Source organism: Anolis sagrei, chromosome X, assembly GCF_037176765.1.
Source record: "Anolis sagrei isolate rAnoSag1 chromosome X, rAnoSag1.mat, whole genome shotgun sequence".
Lineage (NCBI taxonomy): Eukaryota > Metazoa > Chordata > Lepidosauria > Squamata > Dactyloidae > Anolis > Anolis sagrei.
The window spans coordinates 23,514,316-23,530,433 of record NC_090034.1 but is presented as its reverse complement, the minus strand read 5'-3'; the positions used below and the strand labels follow the sequence as shown (position 1 = coordinate 23,530,433).

Sequence of the window (16,118 nt, the reverse complement as noted above, 5' to 3'; positions counted from 1 at the left end):
ATTTCTGGTCATTTCCTATTTTAGAGCTAAAACCATCTCAGAGCGGTGGGATGGGGATGTCAAAATTACCCCACCCCGAGGATGCAGGAGAACATTTTGTGTTCATAAAATTATAGAGTCCTTGTGTTGGAAGAGACCTTGTGGGTCATCCAGTCCAAATCCCTGCCAAGAAGCAGGAAAATCGCATTCAAAGCCCACCCCCCACCCCCCAACAGATGGCCATCCAGCCTCTGTTCAAAAGCCTCCAAAGAAGGAGTCTCCATCACACTCCAGGGCAGAGAATTCCACTGCTGAACAGCTGTTTTTTTTATTTAAAACAAAAATGCTGGAGAGTGTCTATGAGGTTCTCTGTATGGCTACTCCATCATGACTAGACCTTAAAGACACTTCTGTGAAATTCCAACTGTTATGGTAAGGGATGTAATATTACAAATAACCCAAAGCATCAAGGAAGATGTTTAAGTACTGTGCATGTTGATTTGGATTCCCTCTTTTTTTCAGTCACTTATTGGAGCTTACAAACATTTCTAGGGGTTCATATTCTACATTAGTGTGGCTGCTTTTCCAATCCTTAGGACTCCTCCCCCCGTTTGCGGGATTCTAAATGTTACAAAATGTAGGGGTTGCTAAGACTGATGCATATGTTCATGCAGACAGAAATGTGCCACTGTATTGTAATGGCATACACTATATTAACACACACGCATACAAATACATTAGCCTAGTATTATGCAGCTTCTTGAAATATTGAATCTAAAGCAGGAGCATCCAATCTTTTGGCTTCCCTGGGCCACATTAACATCATCATCATCTTTATTTATATCCTGCCTTTCTCCCTGGATGGACTGAAGGCAGCTAAAAACTCCATAATCTAATAACAAACAGAAACAAAATAAATACAAACATTTTAAAAATAAGGAAATATTAAGAATTATCTTGGACTACACCGTTGCAAAACTGAGCCATGATTTTGTGTTGGGCCACAAATAGCAAAAGCATATGGCGGGCAGACGAACTATGCCTAGTACATAATACACACTTTAATGTTTTCACAATTCATTTTATGCAACATTTATTTATTTATTTATTTATTTATTATTTGAACTTATATGCCGCCACTCCCCTGGGGCTCGGAGCGGCTTACAAGAATTGCAGCAGAGTCCTCTTGCTCTTTAATTTACAAGTTAATTTTAACAGTTTTCACTTGCTTCTGGCCAAGCTGTTTGCAATTATAATGCGGACTATGGATAATACCCCAATATTTTTAGACGTAACGTACTCTGATTACACTACATAACATTTTTTCCTGTTTCTGCATTGAAGTTATTATTTCCTTTAATTGTGCGGTCCTTTGGAGGTAGTTGTTCTCCTCCAGAATCTTGGTTTTTGTGACTGCCACAAACTATGTTGAATTGGTTGAGACTCAATGGTGAGAGATTCATTGAAAAACTAGGACAAAATGTGCTCCAGCATGTCCTTTCCTGCAGAAAGAAAGTTAAAAAACAACATTTCCTATGTTTTTATGATAGACCCCATTAGGAAATGACATTTATAACTCAGGAACAAAAATCATGTTACATAGTGTCATTCCATTCCATTTGGTTGCTATCTACAAAGTTTGTGCTCTTTCATGATCTAAAGTAAGCAGGCCAAGTGTGATGGTGTGCATCTAACTTGTCAACATCCATCTGAATGTCACTCTCTGGGATGATTTCTCCATTCTGTCAAATTGAACGGACTCCTAATTTGGACCACTCTCTTTCCCAACTAGGCTTACCGGTACCTAGAAGAGATGCGGAAGAAGATCCCCTGTGTGAACCTTGGTTACTACGTCAGCCAGCAAACCATGGAGGCCGTCCACCGAGGGCTGGGCCTCCCGCCAAGTCGAAACCCGGCCCCGGAGAGGCTCCGCCACAACAGCCTGGAGGAAAAGGAGGTGGAGGAGGACGTGGCCGATGAAGCAGAGGCCTTCTGAAGGAAGAAAGGAGCCCGGCCTGGAGCTCTGAAACAGGACAGTCTTCTCACGTCATTAGGAAAAAACTGGGAGACAGGCTGGCCCCTCATCTTGCTTGGTCAGCCATCTTTTAATCTGTGTAAATTAATCTATATAATTGACTTGGCTCTTTTAAAAAAACACACACATTTAATATACTTGTTTTATGCATTTTATATCAAATTACAAGATGGAAAGTTTTTGGAAATCATTCAGGACAAAGCATTGCTTTCATAAACCTCAAAATACCATTGGATCTTGATTATTATTTTTTAAGAGGGAGAAGGCTGGGTAGAAAAAGTTTAACATTAGTAATACTAATTTATTTTTTAATCTTTTAAGAAAAAAACATGTTTTCAGTACATTTTCTCTATCGGAAAAAGTTGAGGTGCTGGAGGAGAGGGACCGGAAGGTATTTGGCCAAAAACCATATAAATGTAGGCTTCCTGCTGCAATAGACATGGAGGGTGGCTTCAGGGGTCTTGAATGTCCATGTTGCACAAAGAGGGGATGGTCATTTTTAACCATCTAGCATCAAACTGACCATTTGTGTTTGTGCATTCCAGTTCTTTCACATATACACAAACAGGAGTTGCAGAAAACCAGTGACCTGATTAAGCAGGCTGCTCTTTTGTGCAAATTATCTGGGTCTCATGGTGGCATGGGACATAATTTCCACATCCGTTGTGTCAACATCCTACTCAACAGTTGTAGATATCCTGAACCATCAACTTAATCAAGATGGCAGCAAAAGGGCCTCCCCTTCATTAGGGAGGAGAGCTTTCGAGCCTTTTTTTCAAATTTTCGACCAGGAGCAGGTTCTGCACCGCCAGCCTTCTGCTCTCACCATCTGGATCCTTCTCTGCAACATCTGCAAAAAAGAGGAGGCAAGAGACAAGAGGAGCAACTGTTTCTAGGAGATTTCTTTGAACAGGGACACAGACAGCAAAAGAAATGTATTCACCTTTCCCTATGCCATTCAAAGCTAAAAGAAATATATATTTGGCTGGAGTTACACTTCAAAAATGTCCCTGTTCTGACACATACAAATTCAACGTTAAGAACAAACCTACAGAACCTCTCTTGTTTTAACTTGGAGACTATCTGTAGTTGAAATGGCCAGTTTTTCTTTTTACAATAATAGATATGATGCATATTATTGCATTTGAAATATTTCTGCAATTAGAACCAAGAAATGCACACCTATGGGATGAATTCACAATGCAAGATAAGAACGCCTCACCTGCCAACCAAAATCTGATTTCCAAAAGCTCCTCTGCCATGTCCTCAAGGAGATGCTCAGGAGGGAGACTAAGGACCAGGGAAGAAACACAAGAGAGGAGCCCTTGGCGCACGTATCTGCGGGGAGGAGGAACATTTGTTGGACGCATGCAGGGAAGAGCCATTTCATCACCAATAATAGATTCCCCCCCCCCCCAACTTTTCATCTGCCTTCTGTTTTTCCATCTTCGCCAACTTATTCCTTTCAATATTATTGAAAATTAAACGGAACTCTCAGTTCAAGAGATTTCTATCGACATGTCACATAGGAAACAGAGACATTCTCATTAGAAAAATTACAGTAAGAAAAGCTGCTTTTTTGTATGATCCCAAGAGTATACTCAAATCTAGATTGCAAATGCCAAATACATTTACTCAAGTCTCTTGTGCCATCGAATCTGGTGTGCGCCTCAATTTTCAAAACCTTGAAACCAAAAACATTATTTGCTGCCGAATATAATATGCAAAAAGTGATAAACAGTGTACTCTTTGCCATTTGGCCAAAATGGTGTATATTACAGTCGCTGCCTGCTTAAAATTCCTTTTTTAAAAACAAAATTGTTGGAACACGAAAGCCTCCAGCAATGGAAAAGAAAACCTTGGAGTGCATCTATGCTACAGAACAAATCAATTTTAATTGCCTTGGTTAAATGCTATTAGATTTGAGTCAATAGGGGAATCAGTCTAAAAACAAGAGTCATTTCTGTAAATAAATGTAACTTCATTATTTTTTTATTTACTTGCTTACTATATTTATACCCTACCTTTCTCGACCCTGAAGGGGACTTTGGGGGGTTTACAGATAGGCAACAATTCAATGCCTTAACAACAATATACAATTAAACATTTAAATTACGATCAAATTTGAAATACATTAAAACATTTTGAAAACATTACAATCCCTGTAAAACGATCTCAATCGCAATCATAATCCAGGTCATTTTGGTAGTCATTGCACATAATTCCAGTCCATCTATTGCACTATGGTTCTTTTCCGAATCATTTAATTCACAAGAACTAACTAGAGAAGGATGTGTGGCTTCAAGCACCCCTCGGTTTATATCCCTCAGGCTGGCTTCCACTTTTAATGGCCAGTTTTCAAAGTGCTGGGACTACTGATGGAGGGGATTCAAAGACAAGAGAAAGGGATAAAGAACACAAAATGAGTCCAGGCATTCAACTGTAATTCCTCAGCACTATACATAAAGCATTTCTTCTGACAGCCTGCCTAAACACCCAATAGCAACTCACGTATCTGTGTGGAAACGCAGCACCCAGATGAACTCCAACAGTGCCTTTCCCATTGCAGCTGCTACCTGCAAAAAGCAGATAAAGCAGAATTCCAGGAGGTTATGTTCAGCATCTTCAAGATCTCAAAAACCTGTACCCATATCCTATAAACATTGTGATTTTTTAATCCATATTTGGGAGGGGGTGGGGACGCTTCTGCATGTTGTCTTCATAAAGGCAATTTTGCTTCTTTCCCAGGCTGTTAGGTTCACGAAAAATGGAGCAGATGTCAGGATCTCTGCGGTCTAACTGTTTGCCCAAATCAGGGTCACAGTTTTTTTTGCTGATGGTACTTTATTGGTACGAATAGAAAAAGCAAATTATACATTACATTTAGTTTTTTTTGGGGGGGGGGGTTGTCATGTCAGGAGCGACTTGAGAAATTGCAAGTCGCTTCTGGTGTGAGAGAATTGGCCGTCTGCAAGGACGTTGCCCAGGGGATGCCCGGATGATTTGATGTTTTTATCATCCTTGTGGGAAGCTTCTCTCATGTCCCTGCAAGAGGAGCTGTAGTTGATAGAGGGAGCTCATCTGCCTCTCCCCGGATTCGAACCTGCGACCTGTCGGTCTTCAGTCCTGTTTAACCCACTGCGCCACCAGGGGCTCCATTACATTTAGTGTCAGGACTGAACTCCAGACCACCATTTCTAGATTTATAAAGGCCCAGCATTTTGAAATTGGGCATATTACAGCCTTCATTGGCGAACATCCAGCTGTGTTCAAATACACATCTTGAGTGTCCATTTCTCCATGAATTGTGATATTGCAATTCTTTGTTCTCAGGCCTATCCTGGGAAAGGTCTACCTTATCAATCCTAGGGATAAAGCACTATTTTCTCACCTTTCATCACTGCTTAGCCTCCGCTTCCCAGCAGTTGTCAGTTCAAAAGGGAACAAAGTCAACCTCTGGGCCTAAAAGCTCACTGGGCCATAAACACAGCAGGACTGCCCTTCCCCACTCCCTAAGGACATTCACAAACACAAAGGAATGCCATGTTTGTGTTGGAATTCAACCCGGCACTGCTCAAGCCTGTAGTCCTCAATGAAAAGTAGATAGATAGAATTAAACTAGGCTGGGGGAATCCCTTCTTTCCCCCAAATTCCTGAATGCCGTTGTTGCATCTGTTTTCTGTTCCCTAACACTTTCTTGAACACCAAGTATCGGCACCCGACAGAACCCTTTTTAAGAGCATAATAGCCCTGTAAATCTCACCACAGTGTTGACAGCAAAATACATCAGAATGGCCAAGGTATGTGCCAGGCGGCCCAAGACCAGGTGATCGTCTCCCAGAAGGTCAAAGGTGCTTAGTGGCCTGGAATGTAGGAAGGGAAAGTGTTTCAATAGACCAGCAAGCCTCCATTGGCTACTACTCTGGGCTGCCTCCTTGCTTGGCTTTCACAATAACAATGGCCAATTGGCCATAGCTATTCTGACTCGAATGTGCCTAAATACAATCTGACAGATGTCTGATGGATGCAAGAGGAGGAAACACTGAATCAAAAAGCTGGAAGAGAGCACAAGGGCCATCCAATCCATTCCACCAGACACACAAAGAACTCCCAACAGATGACCCTCCAGCCTCTGCTTAGAAATCTCATACAGTGAGCAAGGCAGGTAAGTTTCAAAACAGCATTGACAATCAAGAAATTCTTCCCAGCATTTAAGTGGAATTCGTTTTCCTGCCATTTGAATCCTTTGCTCAGTCTCTAGAGCTGCAGAAAACAATATTGCTCCTTCTTCAGCATGACATCAGTTCAGATACTGAAACCTGGTGACCATGTCTCCTCTTAACCTTCTCTTCATCCAGCTAAACATACCCAGCTTCCTAAGCTGCTCCTCAAGACCATTTGCCATTTTGGTCTCTCTTCACTGGACCCATTCTAGCTTAGAAGCGATATTTCTCTTGAATTTTGTTGCCCAGAACCAGAGTGAGTTCTGACCAAAGTAGAATATAGTTTTGTTACTTCCTTTGATTGAGACCAGACCTGGTCAAACTTTGGCCTACCATCTATTAGGAATTGTGAGAGTTGGAAGTCCAAAACACCCGGAGGGAGGGCCAAAGTTTGCCCAGGCCTGATCTAGACACAGTCTCTCAACCCATGTGGGCTAGAATTACATCAGCTCCCTTAGTTGTCACATCACATTGTCTGTATTCAGTTTGGAATGCTACTAACTACAGTACACAGGGATTAAGAAGCCAGTGATCAGTTCGAAAGAATGCTGAGAAACAGATAAGAACACAATGGACAATGGTGAAATCCAGACTACAACATGTTGATAAGTCCCGCAGGCATCCTTGGCTGCAAACATTCACACTGAAGTTGTGAGGAACCTCCACAAATCCAAACCGGCACTTGAAGGGTGGGTGGTCTTACCTGTCAAAGTTCTGAAGAAGTGGGAAGAAGAAATGGCCGGCAACAGGACCAAATCGATTAGGTGCACATCGTGGCTCTGCTTGGGACCGGCCCTGTGTTTCAAAAAAAGAGAAGCGTTGGACAGGAAACAGAACACAGAGACCATTATTTGCCTAAGATCACAAGCTTTCACAGCCATGTCTCCATTTCCTTGTGAGGAATTATCCTGCATTTGCCTAACTGCTGCCTTGTTCCCTAAGCATTTCCAAAATACAACAATTTATTATCTAGCAGGAAACATATCAAGGACTGAAAGAGTCTCTAGATTCATATACTCAGGTTAAATTGGATTTAGTCAGGATTTATAGCACAGCAGTGCCAACTCTCTGAAAGAAGAAGCCTGTTCGTGTTGAGGCATGGAAGCAAGGTAAAGACTAAAGAGTCGATTCATGTTTCCCCCCCACCCCCAATAAAGGGGGGAATTGACCTAGGAAGTTCCTTTTCCAAGAAGAAGGCAGACAAACAGACAGGGAAAGACAGAAGGACTCTGGGAACCAAGCTATGGAAAAACACCTGGAGGGAGGTATGGAAGGAAAGATCGGTTTCTCTGACTGTCTTCTTCACCAACCCAGCAGCAACTAACTGTCAAAGAGGCACACAGAAATGCTAGGCCTCCTAGCCTCTCACCTTTGCAAACCTCCGGGTCTTGTTTTTGATCCTCTCATCCACAACTTTTTGCCAATCAGAAGAAGAACTCCCACTAAACTGAATCTGGCTGCCATCCCTTGGGGGAGGTTGCTTTGAGTCTGGAGACACTGGCTGAGAAAGTTCCTGAGCCGCCATGGCCAGCACCTGGGCAAAGGGAAAAAAACAGCTGTGTATGTCGAGGGTCTGGAAACACTCGACATACGTCCCAACACCCAAGAAAAGGGATGCCAGGGATTTTGCAGCAGTGTTAATCTCCCATGCGAGCCAAGCAATGCACAAAACACTTTGGAAAATGGAGGACACAATGGGATCCAACTGGCAAGCAGAGGAAGGCGAGGGCTCATTTCCTCACCCTATCATTACTCTATTGTACTTGTACATTGAATGCATCACACACAAAGTGGAAAAACTCTCTCAAGAAGGTGGCATGAAAAGAAGCGGAAAATACCAAAAGACTAGCAGAAAATACCAAAGACTTGGTTGATTACTAAGGAAAGACAAGGAAGAAAGTGCCAAGGCAGGCAGGTTGAAAGGCAAAACAAAAATAACCACCATAGATTTATTTAGATAAATTTAAAGTAGGCACTGAAATAGTCAGGATTTCCTATAACTTGGTTCAGCCATCAATCTGCATGGAGAGTAGAGTCAAGAAATCAAAATACTAGGACTTGGACAATGTCCTGAAGTTTTGTTGTTGTTGTTGTTGTTGTTACTATTATTAGTAGTAATAATAATAGTAGTAATAATAACAATATTTTTCTAAGAAAGAGACTCAAATGGCTCACAATAAACAATTATCACTAAATACCAAAGTCAGGATGGTCCACACCATTGTATTTTCGATTTCTATGCCTACTTATGAAAGCTGGACAGAGAAAAAAACGGTAAGAAAATCATCTAATTTGAAATTTGGTGCTAGATGGAGGGTTCTAAGGATAACACAGACTACCAAAAAGACAAATAAATGGGTCCTAAAGTAAATCAGGTGCCCCTGGTGGCACAGTGGTTTAAACTGCTGAGCTGCTGAACTTGTTGACCAAAAGGTTGCTGATTCGAATCCGGGGAGCGGTGTGAGCTCCCGCTGTCAGTCCCAGCTTCTGCCAACCTAGCAGTTCGAAAACATGCAAATGTGAGTAGATCAAATAGGTACTGCTCCGTCAGGAAGGTAACGGTGCTCCGTGCAGTCATACTGGCCACATGACTTTGGAGGTGTCTACAGACAACGCTGGCTCTTCGGCTTAGAAATGGAGATAAGCGCCAACCCCCAGAGTTGGACATGACTGGACTTAATCTCAGGGGAAAACCTTTACCCTTTAGCTTTAAAGTAAACCAAACCTGAATTCTCCCTTGATGCCAAGATGACTAAGCTGTAACTATCATAGCAGGGACATATCATAAAAAGACATGATGTACACCTTTGTGGCCAGAGCAGAAACTATTTTTTTCTAATTGTTTTATACAGGCAGGTCATCTTGATAAGTAAATCAATCTCTGAGCTCCTACATCAACTAGCTCTTGTCCAATATTTTACTAATGTGAGGGGAATGTGCTGAAAAATGAAGTTGGGACAACTAGGGTCACTTACATCCAAGATGTCCATCCGCTGGCGGAGGCTATAATTCAAGGAGTAGAACTCAGAGGTCAGATACTGAGCCACCTAGACAGCAGGGAACAAAAACCAATTCAGAGATCTGTCCTGGTGCCAATAAACTAACAAAGCAACACAGAATACATTCTGAACTTCCAAAATACATCCTTTAACTCCAATAGTCATTGAACCCCAAAAGTGTGAGGACTCACTGGGATTGGGTGGATGACAACGATGGCCGCCATGGCACTTTGCCGAAGCCCCACAAAGCCTTCGATGTAGCTTTTCACTTCCAAATGCAGCAATACTTTTGCCAGTTCCACACCCATCTAAGCAACAAAAAGAACATAAAATCTTATGTTATAATACATTCTAAACTGGTGCTGAGCAAATGACCAGTGCTCTCACTGATGTGGGGCGCTTTTGTGGCACAACAGACAACTGTCACCCTTTCCTAAAGGAAAAAGCCTGCTCTGAATATGGCAGGCATCTTCAGAGGTTGTGAGGTCTGTTGGAAACACCCTGTGAAATGTCCAGGATGGCCAATTGCTACATCCACACCTACTCAGACAAGAGTTCTTTCTCCCACCCTGGTAATTTCAAAAATATATAAACCCAATTTTTGTAGTTTCCAACAGACCTCACAACCTCTGAGGATGCCTGCCATAGATACAGGCGAAACGTCAGGAGAGAATGCTTCTGGAACACGGCCATACAGCATGGAAAACACACAACAACTCGGTGATTCCGGCCATGAAAGCCTTTGACAATAGTAACCAATAACATTGTTATCATGGCTCTAAAGCAGACCTGAAATCAAAATCCAGGAGCAACCAACAGGAAGAAAGGTGCATTTACCTCCTGCACGGCTGCTGCATTCTTTCGGATCAGAGTCTCCAGGACAGTCATCGCAGCTTCATATTTGTCGGCATCTTCAGGCCCAGTCAAGACTCAGGAAAACAAAAGGGAAGAGACCAATTACGAAGCAGAAAACTGAATGGCTGTAAAACAACAACATCCTGTGTCCAGAGGAGGCTGGCCCCAGATTATCTTCTTATTCCAGACTATCTGGTAGTGGAGACTCATATAATCCAGTTTAAAGCCGATAATCCAGGAACAGATCCTGGGATATAGGGCAGTGTAGAAAGGGGCCTATATTTAGCCAGGTGAAGCAAAGCTGAAAAGATGGCATGATGATAGCATTGCTCTTACCACGTGAACCCACACATTCTCACGCTGCCTAACCCCTTATAGGATTTCCTTAAAGCCTCTGGTGGCGCAGCAGGTTAAATGGCTGAGCTGCTGAACTTGCTGACCAAAAGGTCAGCAATTCGAATCTGGGGAGTGGCATGAGCTCCCGCTGAGAGCCCCAGCTTCTGCCAACTTAGCAGTTCAAAAACATGCAAATGTGAGTAGATCAATAGGTATTGCTTTGGCGGGAAGGTAATGGCGCTCCATGCAGTCATGCTAGCCACATGACATTGGAGGTGTCTATGGACAATGCTGGCTCTTTGGCTTAGAAATGGAGATGAGCACTACCACCCAGAGTTGGATACAACTAGACTTAATGTCAAGGAGAAACCTTTACCTTTACCTAAAGACAATACAAGAGTCATTTAAGCTACCCCAAGCCTCTTGAACAAAAAGTGGAATAGAAACATGATAAATAACAAAATGTGTAAGAAAATAAACAACACTTCAAACATCCTTCCTCTAATAGCTTACTTTCAAGACAGTCTCGAAGGTAGGTGGGAGCCTTGGTTTTTTTCAGTTCTTTGTCATGGGACATGTCATACGGAAGAAGCTCGTCGTCACTGGGGAGAAGAAAAAAGACAGAAAAATCCCCGAATGTGGTTCAAATTATTTCCCAAACTCTGCTTAACTTTACATGCAGCCTGTAAAGGTTCTGCAACATAGTTGTGCTGCTACTGAGGAGAACGAAATTATTTTGGTTGCATACCTATCAAGTTCGGAGTCCGTTCCTTGAGCCACTTCTTTAGATGCAGCAGGGACTTCTTTCATGCTGGGCTTCGGAACCTCTCTTGGACCTGCGGCTGAGATACCGTTCCTACAGCAGCCCCCAAAGAGAAGTTTCTATAACTTTCAAAAGTGGTATTGTCACTTTGAAGAACAATCTAGCGCTCTCTTGGGCTGGAAAGCGGGATCCATGTTTTTCATATTTAACACAGCATGCCACTTAAATCAAAGATCCTCGACTTGTTATATGAGGATGCTTTTGCCTAATCATAGTGTGGTTGTCTATATCCAAAGCGCTTCTTGCTTAATCTATACACATAATAAGAGTGAAAATACATATATGTGTGTCTACAGACAAGCCCATGCCTTCACAGTTAGAGCTCCCACTACTCAGGAGACACCAATGGCCCTCCCTCCAATGACATTGCAGGTTATAGTGAGCGCCATGAACATGTCCAAGAGCCCTGCCAATGCCCTCCACAAGCACCATACTGCCCACCACCCAAGTGAAGTCTTTCATACAGGGACAATTTCATCCTAGATTTCATGTGTTCCTCCACCACAGACATCCCAATGTTTCTTACTCTCTCAATTGGTGTGGAATTTGCATGACCCCGCCCCCACTGCCTCTTCCTTAACCTTTCCTGTTCTTTTCTATGGCACACAGTAAACAGAGGAATTGAACAGCAACTGAACATACTAGAGAGGATTGGGGAGAATTCACCATGATTTATAAGAGTTGTGGGTACTGGGATGTATAGTTCACCTGCAATCTGAGAGCACTCTGAACTCCACCAATGATAGACCTGGGATTAATTTGGCACACAGAAACCTCATGACCAACAAAAATTATTGTAGGTCTTTGGAGGGATTTATAGGAGTTGTAGTTCAGATACATCCAGAGGGCACTATGAATCCAAACAATGATCGATCTGGGCCAAACTTGGCATGTATACCCGATATGCCCAAATTTGACCATGGGTAAGTTTTGAGGGGAATTGGCCTGGACATTTTGGAGTTGTAGGTACTGAGATGTATAGTTCATCTGCAATCAATGAGCACTCTGAACTCCACCGAAGATGGAATTGGATCAAACTTGGCACACAGAGCCTCCATGACCAGCAAAAAATACTGAAGGTCTTTGGATGAATTTCACCTTGATTTGGGAGAGTTGTAGTTCACCTACATCCGGAGAGCACTGTGAACGCAAACACTGATGGCTCTGGGCCAAACTTGGCACACATACCCGGAATGCCGAAATTTGATTACTGGAGGGATTTGGGGGGAACTGGCCTTACTTTCTGGGTAGTTGGAGTTTGCCCACAACCAGAAAAACTGTGACCTCCACCAATGATGGGCCTGAACCAAATTTGGCACACAGGACCCCCATGACGATCTCAACCTCCTTGAGGGATTTGAGGGGACTGACTCACTGTGGTGGGAGTTGTAGTGTACCCTACAGTGAAAGAGCACACTGGACACCACCAATGATGCATCTAGAGCAAACTTGCCCAACGTAACAAACTTTACGTTTATGATGCCTGTCATAGATGTGGGTGAAACGTCAGGAGAGAATGCTACTGGAACATGGCCATACAGCCCAGAAAACTCACACAACCCAGTAAAGCAAAAACTACCTGTGCTTTCTGTGTTGCCTCAAAAAATCTGCAAGACAAACAAAGGCTTACTTGATACTTGGTGCATCACTGACAGTTGTTTCATCAGGTTTTTCTGTCACCAACGATTTTAGTTCTTTGATTTCATCATCTTCTTCATACTAATTAAAAAAAAAAGAAAGTCAATATTAGCTAGGGAAATTAGCAAAGTAACAGCCTACATCCCAACCAAAGAAATACAGACATTATCTATCTTTCCCTCCCCAGTCTTGAAAGTTGGGATAAGGCAGCTAAAATACCTTGAATATTTGTTTTTTTTCATAACAGAGAAAGCCTTTTTCATGACAGAGAAAGCCTTCCCTCTGTCAGCTTACCTGGAATTTCAAGGCAGGGCCTTCAGGTGTAATCTTCTCGCTAAGGCATTCTGCCACAACCATTCCCATCAAGCGGATTCGGGGTGAATTGCTGTCCAGATGACATTTCATCCCTTCCATGAAGCTTGTGAGTAGTTCTGGGAAGAAAGAAGGCAATCCAACAAGTTCAGCACAAAACGCAGCCACTTACAATGAATTAGCCAGATGAAATACGCAAATTCTATGCCTCAAAGTCAGGCATGGGCAAACTTCAACCCTCCAGGTGTTTTGGACTACAACTCGCACAATTCCTAATAGCCGGCAAGCTGTTAGGAATTGTGGGAGTTGGAGTCCAAAACACCTGGAGGACTGAAGTTTGCCCATGCCTGCTGTAACTGGAATAACATAAAATCAGAGCTTATAAAAGTTAATATTTTGAACTACAACCCCTCAGAATTTTCCCACCAAACATTCTTGATGTCTTAAAAGTAACTTTCCTATTTTTTTGTGTGTCAGGAGCGACTTGAGAAACTGCAAGTCGCTTCTGGTGTGAGAGAATTGGCCGTCTGCAAAGACATTGCCCAGGGGACGCCCGGATGCTTTGATGTTTTACTATCCTTGTGGGAGGCTTCTCTCATGTCCCTGTATGAGGAGCTGAAGCTGACAGCGGGAGCTCATCCATGCTCTTCCCAGATTCAAACCTCCAACCTTCAGTCCTGCTGGCACAAGGGTTTAACCCATTGCGCCACGGAGGCTCCTAACTTTCCTATGCTTTGTGCAGAACCCACACAGCACAGCCCTACGTCAATACAACTACGATATATTCAAGTTTCAAAAGTACTTCTATGACAGTTACTTGGTTTGGTCAGACATTTTATGAAGCTGAAACACAACCAGATAGTTTTGCCTCGGCATCAGAAATAAAAATATATTTCCTGCCATTTTCAACAACAATTACTTTCCACATGATCAAGCCTCCACATGCAAAGGATTGATCATGCGATGGGAGAACAACGAAGCTCACATATTCAGCAATTTCTCACTGATGGGACCACACAGCATAGGCACAGATGCAAGAGCCTGGGACTAGTGCTGCATTTTGGACTGAAACCCCCCAAATGCTTGGAGCTATCATGCAATAATAATCATAATCACAATGTCATAAGATACACTGCTGGCATCATAAACTGGACACAGGCAGAACTGGACAATTTGGACAGAAAAACAAGAAAACTCATGACCATTCATAATTCACTACATCCTCGCAGTAATGTTGACCAGCTCTATCTGCCTAGAAAGTCTGGTGGCAGAGGACTCTTACTACTCAAACAAGCAGTCAAAGAAGAAGAACACGCCCTGGCAGAATATGTCAAGGAATGCCAAGAACCTAGTTTTGAATTGCATTCAATAATTGGAAACTTCTCAAAGCACAGCAGACAAAGAGCCAGTACAAGAAAACTGAACTTCAAACCAGAGCTGACAGCTGGCACAATAAAGCATTGCATGGGCAGTTCCTTGACAAAATTGAAGGAAAAGTTGACAAGGAGAAGACCTAGTTATGGCTCATGAATGGAACCCTGAAGGAGGAGACAGAAGGCCTGATTCTTGCAGCCCAGGAGCAAGCCATCAGAACCAATGCCATTAAGGCCAGGATTGAAAAATCATCGGATGACCCAAAATGCAGACTGTGCAAGGAAGTGGATGAAACCATGGACCATCTCCTCAGCTGCTGCAAGAAAATCGCGTAGATGGACTACAAACAAAGGCACAACTCTGTGGCCCAGATGATTCACTGGAACTTATGTCACAAGTACCACCTACCAGCAGTAAAGAACTGGTGAGATCATAAACCTGCAAAGGTTGTGGAAAATGAACACGCAAAAATACTGTGGAATTTTTGAATCCAGACTGACAAAGTTTTGGAACACAATACGCCAGACATTACGATTGTGGAAAAGAAAAAAGTCTGGATTATTGATGTCACCATACCAGGTGACAGTCGCATTGAGGAAAAACAACAGGAAAAACTCAGCCACTATCAAGACCTCAAAATTGAACTGCAGAGGCTCTGGCATAAACCAGTACAGGTGGTCCCAGTGGTAATCGGCACACTGGGTGCCGTGCCAAAAGATCTCAGCCAGCATTTGGAAACAATAAACATTTACAAAATCACGATCTGTCAACTGCAAAAGGCCACCTTACTTGGATCTGCGCGCATCATTCGAAAATACATCACACAGTCCTAGACTGGAAGGAGAGTGAAGACCTGCCCACAGCGTGGTGTCAACAATCCCCTCTTGCATAGTGCCATCTTGCCCTATCTCTTTTCTATTTTCTATTTTTGTTTTACTTTTCCCTCTTTTGATTAGCGAGTGTAGTAGATATAGTCAGCTGTATGTTGTATGTTGTGTTGTGCTGGTTGTGTTGGGAGATAAAGACTATATAGGAGAATATACATAGGAGTTAGATTGCATAGGACAGGGTTAGATAGGTGATTTGTATGAAGTGCCCAAGAGAGTCTACGAGCCTGATTGTTGAGATAGAAATGTGATTGCATTGGAAGGTTGTATATGATTTATGTATGTGGTTATGGTGTGGAAGCGTGTGGGTGTGTGCGTGGGTTAGAGAATCACGGAAGTAAGGGGAGTGGGTGTGGAGTTGTGAATGTTGGAGGTGTGGATGAGAGAGAAGTAAGTTGAATGTGAGTGAGCTTGGGTGACTGTGGGGTGATGTGAGCTGTTGTTTGAGTAGGATTAATATAGGAGTAGAGATATGGCTCCAGTCCTTCCTGGAGGGCCGATCCCAGATGGTGAAGCTGGGAGATGCCTGCTCGGACCCCTGGCCTTTGACCTGTGGGGTCCCGCAAGGCTCTATTCTGTCTCCCATGCTTTTTAACATCTACATGAAACCGCTGGGAGAGGTCATCCGGGGTTTTGGAGTTAGGTGCCATCTCTATG

At 43.0% G+C, this 16,118-nt stretch overlaps 2 protein-coding genes across 5 annotated transcripts in view; one reads left to right on the top strand and one right to left on the bottom strand.

Moving 5' to 3' along the window:
- IFT140 (intraflagellar transport 140) overlaps positions 1–2,244 on the top strand; it is an 84,119-nt gene extending 81,875 nt beyond the window's left edge. For all 3 annotated transcript variants that reach the window (XM_060786385.2, XM_067460608.1, XM_060786386.2), the window contains one exon: positions 1,772–2,244. In XM_060786385.2, coding sequence (XP_060642368.2) covers positions 1,772–1,975 — 204 coding nt within the window. In that variant the 3' untranslated portion in view covers positions 1,976–2,244. The remainder of the gene's footprint in view (positions 1–1,771) is intronic.
- A 50-nt stretch (positions 2,245–2,294) lies between these two features.
- TELO2 (telomere maintenance 2) overlaps positions 2,295–16,118 on the bottom strand; it is a 28,050-nt gene continuing 14,226 nt past the window's right edge. For both annotated transcript variants that reach the window (XM_067460609.1, XM_060786388.2), the window contains exons 9-21: positions 13,183–13,319; positions 12,881–12,969; positions 11,176–11,283; positions 10,941–11,029; positions 10,074–10,165; positions 9,428–9,544; positions 9,213–9,284; positions 7,607–7,771; positions 6,941–7,032; positions 5,778–5,877; positions 4,526–4,590; positions 3,237–3,352; positions 2,295–2,864 (exon numbers count right to left, since the gene is read on the bottom strand). In XM_067460609.1, coding sequence (XP_067316710.1) covers positions 2,761–2,864; positions 3,237–3,352; positions 4,526–4,590; positions 5,778–5,877; positions 6,941–7,032; positions 7,607–7,771; positions 9,213–9,284; positions 9,428–9,544; positions 10,074–10,165; positions 10,941–11,029; positions 11,176–11,283; positions 12,881–12,969; positions 13,183–13,319 — 1,346 coding nt within the window. In that variant the 3' untranslated portion in view covers positions 2,295–2,760. The remainder of the gene's footprint in view (positions 2,865–3,236; positions 3,353–4,525; positions 4,591–5,777; positions 5,878–6,940; positions 7,033–7,606; positions 7,772–9,212; positions 9,285–9,427; positions 9,545–10,073; positions 10,166–10,940; positions 11,030–11,175; positions 11,284–12,880; positions 12,970–13,182; positions 13,320–16,118) is intronic.